Source organism: Cololabis saira, chromosome 4, assembly GCF_033807715.1.
Source record: "Cololabis saira isolate AMF1-May2022 chromosome 4, fColSai1.1, whole genome shotgun sequence".
Classification (NCBI taxonomy): domain Eukaryota; kingdom Metazoa; phylum Chordata; class Actinopteri; order Beloniformes; family Belonidae; genus Cololabis; species Cololabis saira.
The window spans coordinates 288,042-310,538 of NC_084590.1; the positions used below are offsets into that span (position 1 = coordinate 288,042).

Consider the following 22,497-nt stretch of genomic DNA (forward strand, 5'->3'; position numbering starts at 1 on the left):
ACAGTGTTGACTTCTCCAGTAACTAGGACGGACCGGAGATACGAAGGGGGATATTCTAGTCTCAGCTCGGCTATTTTTTTTTCTCTCCTCTTCTGCATCTCAGTCATCAAAATTGTTAAATTCACCAATTAAACTAAAAGAAACTACAAAATCACTCCGGCTCTTCTTCTCTGAATCTCCGTGTCCATGGTTACCACCTAGCAGTTGATCCAGCGCAATGATATTAAAGATATCAGGCAATTTGACCGAACCTGTTTTCTATTAGTCACTACCTAAGGTCAAAGTAATTATTTGGTCCACAATCTACCTGGATTGATCTATTATCAAGCAAACAATACAAAATAGAATCAAATATGGGCTACAACTCAGTCAACAAAATGCACAGGACAGGTGAAAGGTCTTTAATATTTGCATTTGCAAAGCTATGATATATATTCTGTTACAGTAATTCATCTACTAGCTATTTCGCGAAATAATCTGTTGTAATAAACAGTGACATAACCTGTAAAATTAAATAGCTGATTCCAGCAAGTCAACAATGACAATATTCAGATGTAGCTCAAAGTTTAGAAATGCTATATCTAAAATCAATCTCAAGAGATGAGCCTTCTTGTTATAATCTTTTAGCAATATATGTATCAAAATTAAGCAGTATTGCAAGATAAAAATTAAGCAACAATCATTTCAAAGGCACTTGCTGAATCAATATGCAAAAAAGTAAATATATTATTTGCCATTAAACATTTAAAATATAATATATAATATAAATATTTATGCATTAACAATATACAGTCCAAAGTTTACTTTGATGCTATTTGTATTTATAAGCTTCTCTTATACAAACGAACGTACCTTTAACATAGTCATTGCAATGAATCATGACTAAAATATGCCTGCAGTTTTGTTTCCTACATGTATATACATAAAATAAAATATACTGCAAAATCTTCACACCTTCTAGTACACAGATCAAGAGCGGTGGGCTAAAACTTAAACCATTTACTATTTTTCCTTATTGAAGAACGAGCTTTTAGGCCCATGTCAGATGTTTCAAGGGGTGGAAAGGAAAAAGTACCAGACGAAATCAACCACCGTCTTGATTTCCGATAATATCCTGTAAAATAAGCACTCAATGCAGTCGCCAGTACTTAAACCCATGGCTGTCAAAACGCTGAAATGTACAGGATTCACCTATTTACAAGACACAAGACACTAAGATATGTAAATGACTGTTTCACTGAATATGTAATGTTTTATCCACCATGCATCCCATTCATTCATCCATTTTCTCTACCAGCTTATTTGTATTTAGGGTGCAGGTGATCTGCTGGAACCTATCCCAGCTCTCTTTGGAGGGGAAAGCAGGGGCGCACCCTGGATAGGTCACCAGTACACTATTGATTATAGCGCACTGAACTACTCTGCCAGTCCAAATGTCCCACAACAAAGGTGACAACAATGTCACATAAGTCAAACAACATTGACTGAATTTTCATTTTGAGGGTTATTATTCCTTTTAACTACTGCATCTCATGGATTTGAGCAACTATTACATTTGAAAGCTTAAAGTCTCAATTTATGCTCTTCCTTATGTTTGCACTTTCAAAATTAACTAACTGGCATACACTAAGCTGTTATTTTATTTCACACAATTGAAATAAAATAAGCAGGGTTGGGAAACACTCTCTAGGTATTTGCTACATTAGGGGTAGATGGAGATGCTCCTTGTCCGCTGTGAAACTGCTCAAACATTATGAACAAATTGCCCCCTGCAAACAAAATTGGCTGATGAGCTTTGCTACTTTTGTGATTCCCTTTTCCTTTTTGGGGTCATGTGATAGTTTTCTGGTCGTATTTCATCATCCAAAACCCTAACCAGCCAATTCAAATATCAGGTGTGTTAAATCTCCTGTTACCACAAAGCTTAAACTGATTGTACAACATACTTCTCTCATTTTAATAAAATAAATTCATCTGATAAAATAATGCTTGTAAAGCACTTAAGAGACCAATCAAAAAAGAAAAAAAAAATTCAGTAGCGACCGCAGAGATTTGAGAAACCAACATAACACAACAGCAAAACAGAGTTCAGATGTGATTGGTCACAATCGAAACAGGCAAAAATTCCGAAATGTGAATAAAAACAAAGCTGATGTTCATGTGATTGGACCCATGTCAAAAATCAAAACGCATCTATAGCTCCTTAAAGACTTATTTCAGAAATCTTTCCTTCCTGTGATTTTGTCAAGTCCATTGATCCTCTCAGGAAGCAAACCTTCTTCAATAGCTACCTGGGACTCCAGGACCTAAAAAACAAATAGTATAGTTAATAGTTGCCGATTTTGATTTTGGACAAATGAAATGTGTTTTTCTGTTGTAGCATTTTTGTGTGTGTGTGTGTGTGTGTGTGTGTGGGGGGGGGTTACCTTGAATTCTTTACTAATCCCAATGATGCACTGTAGAGTGTTACTGTAGTAGCACAGCACACATTGCCCTCCTCTCACAGGGATTTCCTCTTTACTAACAAACACCTAAAAAATCAGATACATTTAAATAAGCCGGAATTTCAGGTGATGACTTTAAATTGAATCCCCTTTAATGGGCCTTGGGGATTGGGATACATTATACCTGCATCACTTCTTCATTGAAAGCCACCTCGTTGTCTTTGACCCAGGTGTAGGTGATGTAGTCTGACACACTGCTAAATCCAACCTGAAATAAATGCAAACAAAGTCTTACACTGAAAAATCATTTTAAACAGCTAGTGGCAAATAACCAACCTTATACAGTCCAATCCAGTCCCAGGCACTGGATGGAAATGGCTGTAGTGGGGTGTAGAGAACCATGGCATCGATGTCTGCACTCCAGTCACCCTCTGCCTGGAGATGGACCAGAGAAACTTCATACATCTTCGTCAGCTGCAAGGACAAAAAAAAAAATTAAATGATGTATCATTATAAGGACTGCTTACCTATCATCTTGCTAAAATGAAAATATAATACATGCATTTGTTTATGTTTGTGGCAGAGTGGAGTAGCTGCAGCCACTCAGGTGGATGGGAAACAGGTGTGTCCCATCAGCCTCTCCACTCTGCCAGCCTTGATAAGGACTGGGAGACTGCAGCTGGGGAGGTGGGAGACTGAGAAGCTGCTGCTGTGCCATGCTTGTGCACTGTGTGGTGATTTTGGTGAAACTGGTGAAATAAAGAAGGGTCTGCACGAAACACCGTGTCCTCTCCATCCTTCGGTCGGGCCCCCGTAGCATCCACCCTGCTACATCTGGCGCCCAACGTGGGGCCCGAAGAATGGACGAGAGAGGCACGGAGCGGGCCCTGGACACGCTCGCCCGGGCCATGGCGGGCATGGCGGCCGCCTTCCGGGACCAGGGCGAGCGGCAGCTGGCCGCCATAGAAGCCCTGGTGGCCGCGGGGCGACCCACCCCTGCACCCCGTCTGAGGGCCGCCGCAGCAACGCGGGAGGAGCTGGCGGCGCCGCAGCTGAGAGGCCGGGAGGCAGAAGCTGCGGGCCGCCAAGCGACGGCTCCCGAGGCGACGGGACCCGCGGAGCGACCCATCCCTGCACCCCGTCTGAGGTTCGCCGCGGCAGCGCTGGTGGCGCCGCAGCTGAGAGGCCGTGAGGCAGAAGCTGCGGGCCGCCAGGCGACGGCTCCGGGGATGGAGTCAGCGGCGGAGACGGAGACGGAGGGGGAGACGGAGGCGGAGTTGGCTGGGGAGGCGGCTGCGGAGGCGCAGCCGCCATCAGCGACGGCGGGGACGGAGGCGGACCACCAGCCAGAGCAGGGCTGCGTTGCGGAGGAGGAGGCGGTCCCGGAGGCGGACCGGCAGCTGGCGCAGGACTACACCACGGAGGAGGCGGTCCGGGGCGCACCGTGTGGCCCGAGGCCACCACGGGCCCGGCCAGAAGAGCGTTGTCCACGGCGACCGGGCCGACGCCGGGGTCGCCCCCCCCGACCGTTGCGCTGGTCGGGCCGACGCCGGGGACGACCCCCCGACCGGGAAGCCCGGAGGGTTCCTCTCCCGCTCCGAGGGGGCGGGGGGGGGAGTAGGCTCGGCCGGAGGGACCCCGGCTCGAGTTTGTCGTTGGGGGTGTGTGGCAGAGTGGAGTAGCTGCAGCCACTCAGGTGGATGGGAAACAGGTGTGTCCCATCAGCCTCTCCACTCTGCCAGCCTTGATAAGGACTGGGAGACTGCAGCTGGGGAGGTGGGAGACTGAGAAGCTGCTGCTGTGCCATGCTTGTGCACTGTGTGGTGATTTTGGTGAAACTGGTGAAATAAAGAAGGGTCTGCACGAAACGCCGTGTCCTCTCCATCCTTCGGTCGGGCCCCCGTAGCATCCACCCTGCTACAATGTTTCTCTGTGTAGTTTAGAGTACATTAGAGTAGATTAAACTTTATTGTCATTACCCATGTACAGGTATAGAGCAACAACATGCAGTTTAGCATCTAACCAGAAATGCAGTCAGCAGTAAGTGTATGAGCATAAATAGTATAAATAGCGTGACCCCAGCAGCAGTGAGAAGGACCTTGCAGAGGATTAATCCATGCAAAGCTGCTGGTCCTGACAACATCTCAGAGAGGCTGCTGAGGAGCTGCACACAAGCTGACTGAGGTGCTGACGGAAATCTTCAACACCTCCCTCCAAGAGGCGGCGGTCCCGACCTGCCTGAAGACCGCCACCATCTTCCCCATCCCTAAAACCTACATAGTGACGGGCCTGAATGACTATCGGCCGGTAGCCCTCACCCCGATAGTCATGAAGTGCTTGGAGAGCCTGCATTGACATCACTGTGGACCTGCAGCAGTACGCATACAGGAAGAACCGGTCCACAGAGGACGCCATGTCTTCTGTGGTCCACACAGCCCTCACCCACTTAGAGAACAAGGACTTTTGTGTCCGCTTGCTCTTTGTGGATTTCACATCTGCGGCTGTGTGCTGAGCCCCTTCCTGTTCACCCTGCTAACACACGACGGCTCAGCGAGACATCTGAGCTGTCTGACCGTGAAGTTTGCAGATGATACAGCTGTGGTTGGACGCATGGACAGCAACCACCAGTCCGACAACAGGAAGGAGGTGGAACACCTGGAGGGTTGGTGAAGAGGAAACAACCTCTGCATCAATGTGAAGAAGACCAAGGAGATGATTGTGGACTTCAGAAGGGGCAGACATCTCCCCCCTCCCCTGCACATCAGAGAAACAGCCGTGGAAGTTTCTCCAGCTTCAGGTACCTGGGGGTCCACATCTCTCATGAGGTCTGGAGCACCAACACTTCCAGCCTGGTCAGCTATGCACACCAGCACCTCCATTTCCAAGGAGGCTGAGATTGCTGGACTGGGGAGCTCAGTCCTGGCCTCCTTCCACAGATGTGTGCTGGAAAGTGTCCTGTGCTCCTGCATCACCGTCTGGCACGGCAGCTGAGGAGAAAGCTCTGCAGTGGGTTGTGAAAGCTGCACAGAGGACTGTGGGACACAGCCTAGCCACCACCGGGGACATTTCCACCTCCAGATTCAGGAAACGGGCCTCCTGCATCATCAAGGACCACACCTAACCTGCCCCTCTCCTTGCAGGCAGGAGACTGCAAAGCATTCAGAGCAGGGCCACTAGACTGAGGAACAGCTTTTTCCCCAATGCGGTAAGACTGCTGAACTCTGGAGGACCCCAGTAGCTCCTGCTACCCCCTCCCCCATCTGAAATTGACATTGAATGTGTTGGCGTAAATATTGTACTGTCCCCAGAGATGTCGCTCACTGTACTGTGCTTATACAGAAAACCTACAGCTAAGAAAGAATTTTATGACAATTTTAAATCTATTCTGAAAACATGTAATCATAAGAGGGAAATCCTGATTCTTGGAGACTTTAACATAAACTGGGAGATCTCAGCAGAAAAGAAAAACCTGAAACAGATAACTGAACATCTGAATTATTCCCAGCTCATCGCTCAATCCAGTACCACAATAGACCTGCTTTTTACTAACAAGCCAGAATAGTGAGGGAAATTAAGTCAGGTTTTTAGGAGAATCGTTCACTTTGTGAGACAAGCACCAAATTTTGCATGAACATTGCCTAGTGCCTACTTATGCAAAAAAGCCCGTTAGCCACCTGAAAATCCAAGATGGCGGCCGTTTTTCAAGATGGCTGTCTTATGAAAGCTAAAACAAGGTTGTCAGTGTAGAACTTTAATTGCTGAACATATTTTAATGATCTCTTTATCCAAATGCATGTGTTTTGGCATAACACATTCTATGATGTCAATACAAATGAAATAGTAGTGTAGATGACACTCCCACCAATTGCCCAGAGCTGTGAACAACTCACGAAGTGCAAGTGCAAAAGGGAATGTTGCGGAAGATGCAAGTGCTACCGTTTTGGCCTCCAGTGTGCCGTGTGCCTGCAATTGTGATGATTAGAAAAAATGTGATACAGAAATGGGAGGGGGGCGGGGGGGGGGCGGGGGGGGGGGGCTATAACTTGATGCCAAAACAATAAAAATCTAATTATATAATCACAATCCAGGTCAAAAACCATATAAACTGTCTTTTGCCTGCAGCCATTTTGGAAAATGGTAGCCATATTGTTGTTTTATTTGCATGGCTAATGGGGGAGGGGGTGGGGGGTCCCAAGATTATAGTCTGATGTCAGAATAATCAAAATTGGATTTACCCTGCCGGCACAGTTTATGGTGTGGGTGGGGCGCTGTTGACCTCGACTGGGGACATTGTCGGACGGTGGAAGGAATACTTTGAGGATCTCCTCAACCCGACTGACATGCCTTCCATTGAGGAAGCAGAGAGTGGGGACTCTGGGGCGTGCTCATCCATCACCCAAGCCGAGGTCACTGAGATAGTTCGTAAGCTCCTCGGTGCCAGGGCACCGGGGGTGGATGAGATTCGCCCTGAGTACCTCAAGTCTCTGGATGTCGTAGGGCTGTCTTGGCTGACACGCCTCTGCGACATTGCATGGAGGAAGGGGACAGTACTGCTGGAGTGGCAAACCGGGGTGGTGGTCCCTCTCTTTAAAAAGGGGGACCGGAGAGTGTGTTCCAACTGTAGGGGGATCACACTTCTCAGCCTCCCCGGGAAAGTCTACGCCAGGGTACTGGAGAGGAGATTACGGCCGATAGTTGAACCTCGGATTCAGGAGGAAAAATGCGGTTTTCGTCCCGGTCGGTGAACACTGGACCAGCTCTACAACCTCCGCAGGGTGCTCGAGGGTTCATGGGAATTTGCCCAACCAGTCTACATGTGCTTTGTGGATCTGGAGAAGGCATTTGACCGTGTCCCTCGTGCCATTCTGTGGGGGGTCAGCGAGTATGGAGTCTGGGGCCCTCTGCTAAGGGGCTGTCCGGTCTCTGTATGATCGGAGCAGGAGTTTGGTTCACATTGCCGGCAGTAGATCAGACTTGTTCCTGGTGCATGTTGGACTCCGGCAGGGCTGCCCTTTGTCACCGGTCCTGTTCCTAATTTTTATGGACAGGATTTCTAGGTGCAGCCAGGGGCCGGAGGGGATCCGGTTTGGGAACCACGGGATTTCGTCTCTGCTTTTTGCAGATGACGTTGTCCTGTTGGCTTCATCGGACGGGGACCTTCAGCATGTGCTGGGGCGGCTTGAGGCAGAGTGCGACGCGGCAGGGATGAGAATCAGCACCTCCAAAACCGAGGCCATGGTTCTCCACCGGGAAAGGGTGGCATGCATTCTCCGGGTGGGTGGAGAAGTCCTGCCTCAGGTGGAGGAGTTCAAGTATCTCGGGGTCTTGTTCACGAGTGAGGGAACGATGGAGCGGGAGATTGACAGACGGATCGGTGCAGCGTCCGCAGTTATGCGGTCGATGTACCGGACCGTCGTGGAGAAGAGGGAGCTGAGTCGAAAGGCGAAGCTCTCGATTTACCGGTCAATCTACGCACCTACCCTCACCTATGGTCATGAATTTTGGGTAGTGACCGAAAGGACAAGATCGCGGATACAAGCGGCCGAGATGAGCTTCCTCCGTAGGGTGGCTGGACGCTCCCTTAGAGATAGGGTGAGGAGTTCGGTCACCCGGGAGGAGCTCGGGGTCGAGCCGCTGCTCCTTCACATTGAGAGGAGTCAGCTGAGGTGGCTTGGGCATCTGTATCGGATCGTCCTGGACGCCTCCCTAGGGAGGTGTTCCAGGCATGTCCCTCCTCCCTAGGGAGGTGTTCCAGGCATGTCCCTCCTCCCTAGGGAGGTGTTCCAGCCATGTCCCACCGGGAGGAGACCCCGGGGAAGACCCAGGACACGCTGGAGAGACTATGTCTCTCGGCTGGCCTGGGAACGCCTCGGACTCCCCTCGGAAGAGCTGGAGGAAGTGTCTGGGGTGAAGGAAGTCTGGGCATCCCTGCTGAGGCTGCTGCCCCCGCGACCCGGGAACGGATAAGCGGCGGACGATGGATGGATGGATGGATGGATGGATGGATGGATTTTCCAATCACATTCCAGGTCAAAAAACACATAAAAACGGCTTTTGTGGCAGCCATTTTGGAAAACGGCAGCCATATTGTTTTTTTTGCGTGGCTAACGGGCTTTTTTGAAAAAGTAGACCTAGAACATACTTTGTGCAAAATTTGGCGCTTGTCTCACAAAGTGAACGATCGTTTCACTAATGTGCCTGGCTAGAACGAATTGTCAAAACTCACAACTTTCTAACTGGTTTATCTGACAACAATGCAATTTTCTTCTCCAGGAAGCTCACTAGGTCTTGATTCTTAAATACTAGACACCACCACAATTCTACTTTTAATTACATCCCGAAAAACCAGCAAGAAAATATCAAGCTAACGTTAAAAAACCTAAACTGGAATATGATCACTTCTGACGTAGATAGATTCCTTTCATAAACACATTAGGGTCACAATGGACTCATTTACCAAAAGCGGGAACGGAAAGAAATTGAAAATATCTTTACCATGGCTATCCGTTGAACGCCGAAACCAAATGAAAGTGCGTGATATTTTACTGAAGAACTTCCTAAAATCCGGCCTAACAACCGACCGGCTGAAATTCACTGCAGCAAGAAACAAAGTCACCCAATTAATGCGTAAGGCCAAAGCAAATTTTTTTATAACAGTCATGGAAAATGCAAGGGGTGATGGGAAAAAGCTGTGGCAAAACATCACCAAATTAACAGGCTAACAGAGTAAACAAGGTAATAGTGAATTAGAACTGATTATTGATAATAAACTAGTAAGGAATCCAGCCTCCCTCGCCACCGAAATGAACACATTCTTCTTGAAATCAGTTGAGGACATTACAAAACTCTTCTCTCCCCCGGGCAATGACGGTGGTTCTATTAACCCTGAGACAGCCGCCATCTGCTGCTGCAGCGACGTCCTCCGCCTGTGTTGCCAGCTGGGGAGCTGGCGCTGCTGGCGGAGGACCAACCTGCCTAGACATGACCACTAAGTCTGTGGTGTCGGGAGTGCCCCCGCCGGTGGTGTCAGCCGGAGGGCTGGCACCGCCGGTGGGGCTCCAACGCCCACGGAGATAACCAATGAGTCAGAAGACATGGGGGCGCCCTCTGGCAGTGCTGTCAGCTGGGGAGCTGGCACCGCAGCCAAAGGGCCGATGTTCAGTATACAACCGATTACAAGAAATTAAGTGGTTAAAAATAAAATCACTGGCTCCTTAAACAGCTTTAAAGCCAAGGATGCCCATGGTATTGATACCATGTTCCTTATAACCCATATCGAAACACTAGCCGATCCCATCACACACCTTATTAATCTGTCTATACAACACTCAGTAGTACCTTCCTCCTGGAAGTTGTCCATAGTCAACCGAGTCTTCAAGTATGGTAATAAGACAGACGTGCAGAACTATAGGCCCATCAGCATTCTACCTGCCGCCTCCAAAATACTAGAGAAATGGGTTCTAATGCAACTCACAGAACATCTGAATTTAGGCCACACCCCGCTGCATCCTGCAAAATTTGGTTTCCGGAAACACCATTCAACCGAAACAGCCATCAACTTGTTTTTAGAAAAGACCAAGCACTCTCTTAACAAAACAGCATGTGTTGGAGCAGTGTTCCTAGATTTGAAAAGGGCGTTTGACACCGTTGATCGCACAGTACTGCTAAACAAGCTGTCTTCCTTCAATTTTTCAGGACAAGCAATAATGTGGACCAAATCATATCTAGCTGACAGGAAACAGTGTGTAGCCATCGAAGGTGCCAGATCCCTTCAACTGCCATGTACAGTAGGGGTTCCTCAGGGGTCAATACTCGGGCCTATTCTGTTCTCACTGTATATTAATGACATGCCTGATGTGTGCAAGAACACTCATATTCAAATGTACGCAGACAACGCAGTAATTTTTACTTCTGCCAAAACTGTTCAAGAAGTGTACTCACAACAGAACTGACTCATATCGATGAGTGGCTGAAGAAATCATGCCTTCTCTTAAACTAAAAAAAAAACATCTGCATGTACTTTTCAAAAAAACCAAAGAATCCAGATCACTCTGGCGTCTTCCTAGGAGGAGAGGAACTAGAACTAGTGAATGAATTCAAATACCTGGGAGTCACATTGGACTCCACTAGGGCTGGGCGATTAAACGATCTCGATTTGTGATCGCGATCAAATTAAGTTCGATCACGGTGATCAGCTGTGGGTATACTTTCTCGATCACGTGCAAAACATGCTGCAGCAAAGTGCACGACAACCAATCACAACCCGCTTTCCTGGCACCGCGCTGTCTGCATTAATTGATCATGCGCATGACATGCCGCGGCAAGTTGCATGACCATAGGAGCACATTTTCTTTTAGCCTCTGGCGTACCGGGACTTTTTACGGCGTACCGGGACTTCTCATGAGCTCACAGTACTCTGTTCTCTCCTTGCGATAGTGGCGTCGCAACGCGACTGCCCCTGGTGAGACGTTCACTCGTAAAGCCTGATTTATGGTTCCGCGCTAAATCGACGCAGAGCCTACGCCGTATGGTACGCGGCGACGCGTACCATACGGCATAAGGTCTGCGTTGGTGTACCGCGGAACCATAAATCAGTTTACGGACGTCCCGGGAGTCGAGAGTGTGCCAGAAAGCAATACAAAGAACGCGAAGAACAACATATTTTAATCTTTCTTTAAAAGTGGAGAGGAGGAGAAGGATTCAAGGAGGGGAATACAAGGAGCTGAGGGGGATCCCGGACACCAGAAGCTCTGAAGCCTGCTAAAAGCTGTCCATCAAAATCGACCCCCCACCCTCCCCGAAATAAAAATGAATGTGGTATTACTGCTATTTCAACATTTAGAGTCATCACCAGAAAAATAACAGCAGAAAAATAACTTATTTGACAATTTTCATCTGTTTCAAGTAAATTTTCACTTGAAATAAGTAGAAAAATCTGCCATTGGGACAAGATTTATCTTCTCATTACAAGCAAAAAAATCTTGTTCCACTGGCAGATTTTTCTACTTATTTTAAGTGAAAATCTACTTGAAACAAGTGAAAATTTATGTTTTTTCCAGTGATGATTCTCGCACATGAACTACTGTCTAACCAGCTGGTCGCAGACAGGTAGGACCGTGTTACAGTCAGTGGAAAAACTCTATAAGCAGGCTTTGAAAACATTGGACAAAAAGTCTAATTTACATGATCATTGTAATATTTTAACTAAATATGTTTTTTTAAACTGGGGAAATATGGTTAAGTTTGCAGACATTTTACTTGTTTATAAAATTCTTCATGGTCTGGCCCTCCCTCCACTCAATGAGTTTATTAAACAAATTCAAAACTCATCTACCAGATATAAGCAGGCTTTGAAAACATTGGACAAAAAGTCTAATTTACATCATCATTGTAATATTTTAACTAAATATGTTTTTTTAAACTGGGGAAATATGGTTAAGTTTGCAGACATTTTACTTGTTTATAAAATTCTTCATGGTCTGGCCCCCCCTCCACTCAATGAGTTTATTAAACAAATTCAAAACTCATCTACCAGAGCTGCCACCAGAGGAGATTGTAGACCTGCACATAGGAAAAGTGCCTTTGGGCAGTCGGCCTTTTCCTGTCGAGCAGCTTGTACCTGGAACACTATACCCGTACAACTAAGAAACATCACATCTCTTCATTCATTCTCTAAAAACATAAAACAGTGGTTACTAGACAATCAAACATGCTGTCATAATCTGGTATAGGGCTCAGTTTATTGTTTTTATACCCGTTTGTGTTTATGTGCTTTTATGTGAGCTAATGTGTTTGTGTGCTATAATTCTTTTATGTTGTCTGTCATTATTCGGAGTGTCATGGTTTTACTAATTGTTTGTACTCTGTGTTTTAAGGTTTTAGTGTGTGTTTTTACATATGCCATCAACCTGCCAGGGACTGCAGATGTAAATTAGGCTGTATGGCTAAATCTGGCACATTTACATGATGAACTCATGTCAATCAATGTGCGTTGTCCCTTTTAAATAAATAAATAAATGAGTCTTGTTTTAAGTCTAATGAGATTTTTTTTACTAAAATAAGACATTTTAACTAGAAATAATACAAATATTCTTTGATATCTTAAGATTTTGAGTGAACAATATTAGTGGCTTGATATTCTGTGCACTGTTTTTGTTCACAGTTCTGCAGGTTTTACAGTTCACTCACTTGCACTTTCTTGGTTGGTTTACATTTTAAATGATCATGAAAATTTGAAACTTTTTTAAACTGCTTAAAACTACCTGTTTGTTGTGCCATTTTCTATATGGCTCTTGTTAAAACACGCTATTTGCTTTATTTGTTAATAAAAAAAAACTAATCTCTGGTTTCTTTCTATTTTATTCCAGAAGGGAGGGGGGATCTTCTGATTTAAAAAATTGTGATTAAAAATCGAGATCATTCAATATGGGAAAAAAAATCGTGATAACTTTTTTTGCCATATCGCCCAGCCCTAGACTCCACCCTCTCTTTCAGGCGTCACGTCAACAGGATCTCAAAAATAATCAAATTTAACCTTGCCAATTTCAAAACTATAAGACCGTCTCTGACTACCGAGGCAGCCAGAGTGTTCATGCACGCAATGGTCATGTCACACATCGAATATGGATTCACCAACTGGTCTTTCACTACTAAAACGACACTCAACCAAGTAGAATCACTATACAAAAGAGCAATAAAAATACTTGACAAAAAAACGGTAACATACCACCATTGTCATATACTTAAAAAATATGGCCTCTCAACTTCAACAACTTCACTGATTTCAAATATGCCTGTGCCATATTCAAAATACTGAAGGGCCTAGCACCGCCTCCTATATCTGCCTATGTCACGCAAAACGTGAATGCCCACCATGTCACAAGGGCAACTGTAAGAGGAGACTGCATGATCCCACACAGACGCACATCATGTGGACAGGCAGTACTCTCAAGCGTGGGTAGAACAGTCTACCAACTACAATAAGAGAATGTGATACATATGCAACATTCAAAGTTAACTTGAAAAAATGGTTGCTAAACAGACAAACTTGTGACCATGTTTGGTGTAACCGCTGTTGTCATGTAGCGCTGTCATACTGTTATTACTACTACCTCTCTTTTATTTTTTATTTTTTTTCCCTTTTGTTTCTTTTCTCAAGTCCGCAGTCCCATACACCACGCACGTTATACCTCTACTCTGCACCTTATAACTGTGACACCAGCACTTTACATTAGACACTTGCACTTTACTTTAATCTGCTGCTACGACTATAACTTATGAATGTAAAATACTGTGAAATGTGTTATGTGGTTGGTTGTATTATTGTTGTATAGGTTATATTATTGTTTTTCATAACTGAACACTGTATTGCTCTTAACTTGCCTGTTTTTATATCCTAGCCGGGGGGGACTGCCAATGGGAATTAACCAATAGGCTACAGTTGGGTGCATCTGCCTTTATTTGTAAACGCATAATGATGTGCACTGTCCCTCCTCATCAAATAAATAAAATGAAAAGAAATGAAATCCAACTCACACACAAAACTGCCACGTTACTATCACTGCTATCATGTCAGTGTCATCCTGCTGTTTTTACTGTTTGAATATTTTTTCTATTTATAATATTTTTTTGTATTTACTATTTTTAAATTGTTTATTTTATTGCTGTATATACTTTTTCTTTTTTGTTGGGGCTTGCTCTGGGACCAAGGAAATACATTTCGTTCGATGTCATGTCTAACGTGCTGGAATGACAATAGAAACTTGTTTATTTTTACAAATTTGGGCTTCCAGCTTATCAAACCTACAAAACTGGGACTTCAAAAATAAAAACAGTTGAATGTATAAATGCTCACCTCCAGCATGAAGATGCTGACCACAGGCTTGTGATCACTGATGCCATACTCCATGTTGCTGATGTACAAGTCTTGCTTGACCTTCAGAGGATACTCCTCATCCTCTTCAAGATGTTTGACCTTCTTTACATCTAGTCCAATATTGTTTTCATCTTCCTTCTCAGGGGGCGGGGATATTGGTCGGATTCGCCACAGTATCCTGTCAGTCCAGGCAGGTTTCCGCTTCTTACCGCTGAGCAGATGGTTAGACGATCCATAGACAGAAGGCAGAAAGGTCAGTTTGAGTTAAGAGAAAAATCCAATTTTGCAAATAACAGAAACATTTCAAATTAAATCCCCTGTCTTATGACACATCCAAGTAACCCGTGGCTGTTTTCTTTAAAATATTCACACAAGAAACAATACTGACATTTCCTAAAGGTATTTACGTGTTTTGTTTAACCAATCAACTAACAACCCTGAATGAACTCAAGAATGGCTAGTTTCATGGTTGTGTTCTATAGACAGAAATGTGTTAGCAGTAAAAGAATTTCTATCTCAATAATTCAATTTTATTTATATAGCATCTATTACAGCAGTTGTCTCTAGGATCTTTAAAGGGGACCTATTATGAAAAACAGGTTTTTTCTTGTTTTAACATGTATAAAGTGGTCTCGCCTCAGCCTGCCAACTCAGAGAAGGAATAAAGCAACCAGATTCTGCAGTGTCTGTACAGCCGCCCGGAGGATCCTTCTAGTGTCATGTGACTTCTACGAGCCGTTCAGATTCTGCGCCTGTCGTTACGTAACGATAGGAGCAGATTTCCAGAGGTTTGGCCCCACTGCTGAAACCACGCCCACAACTAACTCCACCGGCCGGAGTGTCAGCCATTGTTCCGAAGCCAAGTGTATCGCTGGCTGTTTGAGCACCGACGGACAGTTAAAATGAGGTTTTGCATCGAGACATACCCTCATAAAAGCATCAGAACCAACAGTATGGACCTGGTAACTGCACACGAGTCAGCGGTAAGTGACGTTTATTTTCTATGTTATTTATATTTGTCTACAAGTATGATCTTTGCATGGGCTAAGCTTAGCTCCGGAGCACCGGAGCTGCTCACCGGACCGGACCGGTGAGCAGCTCCTGTGGCTCCAGTGTTCCCTAACGGAGCCACTCACTCGTTAGGGAACACCGGAGCTCTATTAATAATACATTTTTCTTCTGTTTATGGTTTCAGATCTTCCAAGCACCTGAAGCTGTTAAACGACACCTTCAGAAGACTCACGGTCCTTCCTTGAGCCAGCAATAGTGCATACATGTTATTTATATACAACTTATGTTCTTTTATTTTTTTTAACAATAAAGTTGCCATTTTTGAACATTCAGTGTTGTGATTTCTTTACAGTTAACATGATTAATTTGTCTTGTAACATAAGAAATGAAATGATGAGGAATCGGAGTAAATAACTGTGGTGTAACTGTTTAGAATTCAATTAAATCTTCCTGTGTGAATTAGTGTGAAGACGAGGTGACCCGTTCCCTCTTCAGGGAACTAAAGGCTGATTTATGCTTCCGCGTTTCACCAACGCAGAGCCTACGGCGTAGGGTACGCGTCGATTTAACGCAGAACCGTAATTCAGGCTTTCAGATCCATTTACACCGTGTCATAACTGCATGCGAGGGTCCGACTATCGCGAGCTGCGTGACATCGGACGCTCTCTGTCCACACTGAAACCGTTAAACTCTCTCTGTCCACACTGAAGCCGTTAAACTCTCTCTGTCCACACTGAAACCGTTAAACTCTCTCTGTCCACACTGAAACCGTTAAACTCTCTCTGTCCACACTGAAACCGTTAAACTCTCTCTGTCCACACTGAAACCGTTAAACTCTCTCTGTCCACACTGAAACCGTTAAACTCTCTCTGTCCACACTGAAACCGTTAAACTCTCTCTGTCCACACTGAAACCGTTAAACTCTCTCTGTCCACACTGAAACCGTTAAACTCTCTCTATCCACACTGAAACCGTTAAACTCTCTCTATCCACACTGAAACCGTTAAACTCTCTCTGTCCACACTGAAACCGTTAAACTCTCTCTGTCCACACTGAAACCGTTAAACTCTCTCTGTCCACACTGAAACCGTTAAACTCTCTCTGTCCACACTGAAACCGTTAAACTCTCTCTGTCCACACTGAAACCGTTAAACTCTCTCTGTCCACACTGAAACCGTTAAACTCTCTCTGTCCACACTGAAACCGTTAAACTCTCTCTGTCCACACTGAAACCGTTAAACTCTCTCTGTCCACACTGAAACCGTTAAACTCTCTCTGTCCACACTGAAACCGTTAAACTCTCTGTCCACACTGAAACCGTTAAACTCTCTCTGTCCACACTGAAACTGTTAAACTCTCTCTGTCCACACTGAAACTGTTAAACTCTCTCTGTCCACACTGAAACCGTTAAACTCTCTCTGTCCACACTGAAACCGTTAAACTCTCTCTGTCCACACTGAAACCATTAAACTCTCTCTGTCCACACTGAAACCATTAAACTCGCGGCCAGTTAGGACAGTCCAATAAAAAATAAAGCAATGGAATTTATTTTGTCGCTGAAGCTCGCATCGCATGGGACACGCTTTGTGTCCCATGCTGCTCTTCGGCCCGGAGAGGCTTTGTGTCCTCCCCTGCTACACGTCATTCAGGCAGCCAATCAGCACAGAGCCTCATTATCATAGCCCCCCCCCCAGAATCCAGCATAGAGAAGGTTAGAAACGGTAAAAATTAAGACATGGCCCAGAGGCTGAATTTCTCATTTATGTAGAAAAAACAAGCTTTTGATTGTTTTTAAGACATTCAAGGCCTGTTTAAAATATACATTAAATGTCATAATAGGTCCCCTTTAAAGAGACCCAGAACATGACCCCCAAGCAATTATTACATAAACATAACATAAACAATGGCAGGTAAAAACTCCCCTATACCCCTTTTCCACCAAGCTGGTTCTAGCGCTGGTTCTGGGCTAGAGCCACCAGTTCTTTGGTTTTCCACAGTCTAAGCACCGGCTCCTGGCTCTCAAAACTGGTGCTAGACAAGAATCAACTCTTTGCTGGTCTAGAGGAAAGAATCACGTTATGTCGGGGGCTACATGCTTACGTCAGGGGCTGGGGGCGGTGTTACTGAACAACCAAAGCAGAGTAAACACAGAAGAGCGCCATTTTTAAACAACGGCGCGTTGAGGACCGCAGTTAACTTAACAGACTGTTAAAATCTAACGTTAAAATGGATGTAAAGCAGAAGCAGCAGTGGTCCGTGGAGGAGACAACCTGTCTCCTGGCAGTGTGGTCCTCCGGGGAGATTCAGCGGAAGCTAGAGGGAGCGTCAAGGACCAAACCGGTCTTTGAACAAATCCAACGTGAAATGGCTGGAGGAGGCTACGAGCATAGCATTGAACAGATTGTAAACAAGCTTAAAAAACGTAAGAAAGATTACAGGGACCAGAAAAAGGACATGGGGCGTAGCGGCAGTGGTCGGTACAAAATAACCCGCATTTCGATGTCCTCGATGCTGTGCTCGGCGACCGACTGGCGTGCAACGCCACCGGAGCGCTAAACTCCGCGACGGCCATGCTGGAGTCAATCCTGGAGGACACAACGCTGCAGCAAAACACCACAGAGGCTGGTAAGTTTATTGATCAAATGTTTCACCAACTGTAGCTTAACTTATCAAACTATTACTTTCTGAAATCAGTGTTACTTGGGTAATGTTGCCTACAACAATAGCTAACGTTAGCATGCTACTTTGTAGATTAGCCATTGTTTAATCTAGCAACTTTACCTTACATTTGGCCGCATAAAAGGCTAATATTGTATTAAGTGCAGTTGGTAAGTTTGTTTACTAAAGCTCTGTTCTCTTCTTTTTTGTTGCTTATAGACTTCACAGACCTGGGTGAGTGCGAGGAGCCGCTAACACTACATTCAACTCCCCTGAGGAGTAGCTCACCATCGCCATCTTCCTCCTCAAGCCACACATCAGGCCCAGACCAGTCCAGACCGGGTAAGATTTCTTGTATGTATATGTATATGTATATATATATATATATATATATATATATATATATATACACACACACATACATACACTACTCACATTCATTATTAGTAATATCACAGGGAATTTTTACGTATTTCATTCAGACCAGATTAGAAAAGCACTCATGTAAATAACAATATCCCTAACTTATTGTGAGTAGTGTGTGTGTGTGTGTGTGTGTGTGTGTATGTATGTGTATTATGCCAATGAAAATTTTGTCAAATCTTCTCTGGCAATGCCAAACAGCTTCTGTCGCAACTGACTCTTGTTTTGAGCTTCTGGTACCCCCAGTTGCTGCTTATTAGGTGACCATGGTCCATGCTACAGGGGTCAGTAAGTGCTTGCTCCAAGAATCTGCATACCACGTTTGACTGATCTTGATAATGTCCGTGCCATATAGCAACTTCAAGCTGGTGTTCCGCAAAACCACGTTTCGATATCGTTTGGAGTGAGCCTTAGTACCATATCCAAACTGAAGACCAAGTTCCATATGATAGGCGATGTCAGAGGCAGGCCGCGGCGTAGGCATCCCAGGGAGACGCCACAACAAGAAGACTGTCAGCACTTAGTAATAATAATAATAATAATTAATTTAACTTGTAACGCACTTTCCATTCAATGAATCTCAAAGTGCTACACTTAGATCATTATTCATTCATACACATTCTCTCCGGTGGTGGTAAGCTACATATTGTAGCCACAGCTGCCCTGGGGCAGACTGACAGAAGCGTGGCTGCCATTCCGTGCCAAACGGCCCCTCCGACCACCACCAAACATTCACACACATTCACACTTAGGTACTGTAGGCTCTCCTCTACAGATTTGCAGGACAATACGGCCAACGGCTCTCTGCCCAGACAATCTGAAACAGACTGCACACAGCCTAGCGCTGGACTCATAGGGCTGCTAGGAGGCCTGCAGTGATTGCCCTTCACCATCAGGCCCGTTTGCGTTGGTGTCTGCAACATGTGCAGTTGGATCATAGGGTGAAAGTGTGGAGAAGACGTGGAGAAGACTACGCGGATTGCTGCACCAACAGAGATCTTTTGGTGGAGGCAGTGTGATGGTGTGGGGCGACATCTCCCTCAATGGAAAAGCAAGGCTTATCATCATTGACAATCTCAACCAATCATCCAATTCACTAAACATCAAACAAGAGTCATCAAACATCAAACATGTCTGCAAATGTTGCACCATTTAAAAGGGAAATACATTTTTTTTTAAATATTTTTATCCCCGATTATTTTTCCCCACCCAGTGCTCCTACCTAAGTGACATTGCTCCCTCTACCAACCCCGGGAGTTCCTGCACTGAGCTCAGGTCTCCTCCTTAACCTGAGGAGTGAGCAGGCTGCATCTTTTCACCAGACAGGGTGGGGTTTCTCCAGCTGGACGTAGCCCGGATCCTCCTCACCCCATCTGGCGCCCCTGTTGGCCTGAGGGGGCAGTGGAGCCCAGGACTGCATGTTTTTGTGAGGGTAGAGAACATTGCTACCCAAGGGAACACGGGGAGAACATGCAAACTCCACACAGAAAGGCCCTTTCACCAACCCCACCCATGGGGGAACTAACACGCACTTCAGCGCCCACAGCGTCCCCGGCGGGAATCGAACCCAGGACCTTCTTGCTGTGAGACGGCTGCACTACCAGCTGCGCCACCGTGCCCCCATAAACAGGCTTTCCAACGGAAAACATCTATTGCCAAGAAGCAAACTGAAATATATACAAACTGAAATATATACTCCATAAAAAGGAATTTATTTTACCAGCTGGTTAAGAACTGCATGTACTGTACACACCGCATTTAGACTGATGAGGCATGAGCACATATATTTTGGGTAATTCATACTTTACAGAAGTGAAACCATGTTCTGTGAATCCTGTAAAAAAACATTTTTTGCGAGGGTAATATAAATATAAAAGAGATTTAAAAGCCTAATTCTGATTACTGTGATGATATCCTCTATGATGGATGCCAATAATTACCTGCTATCGTAAGTATCAGAGTTCAGGTCAAACTTGTATGTGGGCTGAAAGTCCAGCGGTCCTTCCTCGAACTCCTGCAGCAACTGCTCTTTTTTCTTCATCATGATCAACTGAAAACACCAACACACACGTCATTGCTTCGAAAATTTTACTTGGGCCAGACAGACCAGTCGTGTATTACATGGGACAACACAACAATACTTGTGAATGTAATATTTCAGTTTTTCTTTTTTAATAAATTTGTCAAAAATTTCTACATTTCATTTTTTTTCTGTCAAGATGGGGTGCTGATTGTACATTAATGAGAAATAAAATGAACTTTTTTGACTCTAGCAAATGGCTGCAATGAAAAGAAAAGGAAAGATTTAAAGGGGTCTGAATAGTGTCCATATATATATATATATACAGTTAGGTACATAAATATTTGGACATTGACACAATTTTCAGTATTCCAGCTCTGTACAACACCACAATGGATTTGAAACAAAACAATCAAGATGTGCTTGAAGTGCAGACTCTCAGCTTTAATTTGAGGGTATTTACATCCAAATCAGGTGAACGGTGTAGGAATTACAACACATTTTATATGTGCCTTCCACTTTTTAAGGGACCAAAAGTAATTGGACAATTGGCTACTCAGCTGTTCCATGGCCAGGTGTGTGTTATTCCCTCGTTATTTCATTTACAAGGAACAGATAAAAGGCCTAGAGTTCATTTCAAGTGTGGTATGTTCATTTGGAATCTGGTGAGGTCATCTCTCAATATGAAGTCCAAAGAGCTGTCACTATCAGTGAAGCGAGCCATCATTAGGCTGAAAAATCAAAACAAACCCATCAGAGAGATAGCAAAAACATTAGGTGTGGCCAAATCAACTGTTTGGTACATTCTTAAAAAGAAAGAACGCACTGGTGAGCTCAGCAACACCAAAAGACCTGGAAGACCACGGAAAACAAGTGTGGTGGATGACAGACGAATCCTTTCCCTCGTCAAGAAAAACCCCTTCACAACAGTTGAACAGATCAAGAAAACTCTCCAGGAGGTAGGTGTATCTGTGTCCAAGTCAACAATTAAGAGAAGACTTCACCAGAGGAAATACAGAGGGTTCATGACAAGGTGTAAACCATTGGTGAGCCTCAAAAACAGGAAGGGCAGATTAGAGTTTGCCAAGAAATATCTAAAAGAGCCTGTGCAGTTCTGGAACCACATCTTATGGACAGATGAGACAAAGATCAACTTGTACCAGAATGATGGAAAGAGAAGAGTATGGAGAAGGGAAGGAACTGCTCAATATCCAAAGCATACCACCTCATCAGTGAAGCATGGTGGTGGTAGTGTAATGGCGTGGGCATGCATGGCTGCCAGTGGAACTGGATCTCTTATATTTATTGATGATGTGACTGCTGACAAAAGCAGCAGAATGAATTCTGAAGTGTTTCGGGCAATATTATCTGCTCATATTCAGCCAAATGCTTCAAAACTCATTGGACGGCGCTTCACAATCCAGATGGACAATGACCCGAAGCATACTGCGAAAGCAACCAAAGAGTTTTTTAAGGCAAAGAAGTGGAATGTTCTGCAATGGCCAAGTCAATCACCTGACCTGAATCCGATTGACCATGCATTTCACTTGCTGAAGACAAAACTGAAGGGAAAATGCCCAAAGAACAAGCAGGAACTGAAGACGGCTGCAGCAGAGGCCTGGCAGAGCATCACCAGGGACGAAACCCAGCGTCTGGTGATGTCCATGGGTTCCAGACTTCAGGCTGTCATTGACTGCAAAGGATTTGCAACAAAATATTAAAAAGTGACAATTTTATTTATGATTATGTTAGTTGTCCAATTACTTTTGGTCCCTGAAAAAGTGGAAGTCACATATAAAATGTGTTGTAATTCCTACACCGTTCACCTGATTTGGATGTAAATACCCTCACATTAAAGCTGAAAGTCTGCACTTCAAGCACATCTTGATTGTTTCATTTCAAATCCATTGTGGTGTTGTACAGAGCTGGAATACTGAAAATTGTGTCAATGTCCAAATATTTATGTACCTAACTGTATATATATATATATATATATATATATATATATATAGGAGGATATATAGGGGAGGCTGGTCCTCCTCTATTTTTGAGAGGCAAGAGGGAGA

At 44.7% G+C, this 22,497-nt stretch overlaps 1 protein-coding gene across 3 annotated transcripts in view; it reads right to left on the bottom strand.

The window, feature by feature from the left end:
• Positions 1-384: 384 nt before the first annotated feature.
• LOC133441391 (inositol polyphosphate 5-phosphatase K-like) overlaps positions 385-22,497 on the bottom strand; it is a 38,484-nt gene continuing 16,371 nt past the window's right edge. For all 3 annotated transcript variants that reach the window (XM_061718627.1, XM_061718628.1, XM_061718626.1), the window contains 6 exons: positions 20,352-20,461; positions 14,299-14,530; positions 2,781-2,918; positions 2,629-2,712; positions 2,427-2,531; positions 385-2,306 (listed from right to left, as the gene is read on the bottom strand). In XM_061718627.1, the coding sequence (XP_061574611.1) occupies positions 2,217-2,306; positions 2,427-2,531; positions 2,629-2,712; positions 2,781-2,918; positions 14,299-14,530; positions 20,352-20,461 (759 nt within the window). In that variant the 3' untranslated portion in view covers positions 385-2,216. The remainder of the gene's footprint in view (positions 2,307-2,426; positions 2,532-2,628; positions 2,713-2,780; positions 2,919-14,298; positions 14,531-20,351; positions 20,462-22,497) is intronic.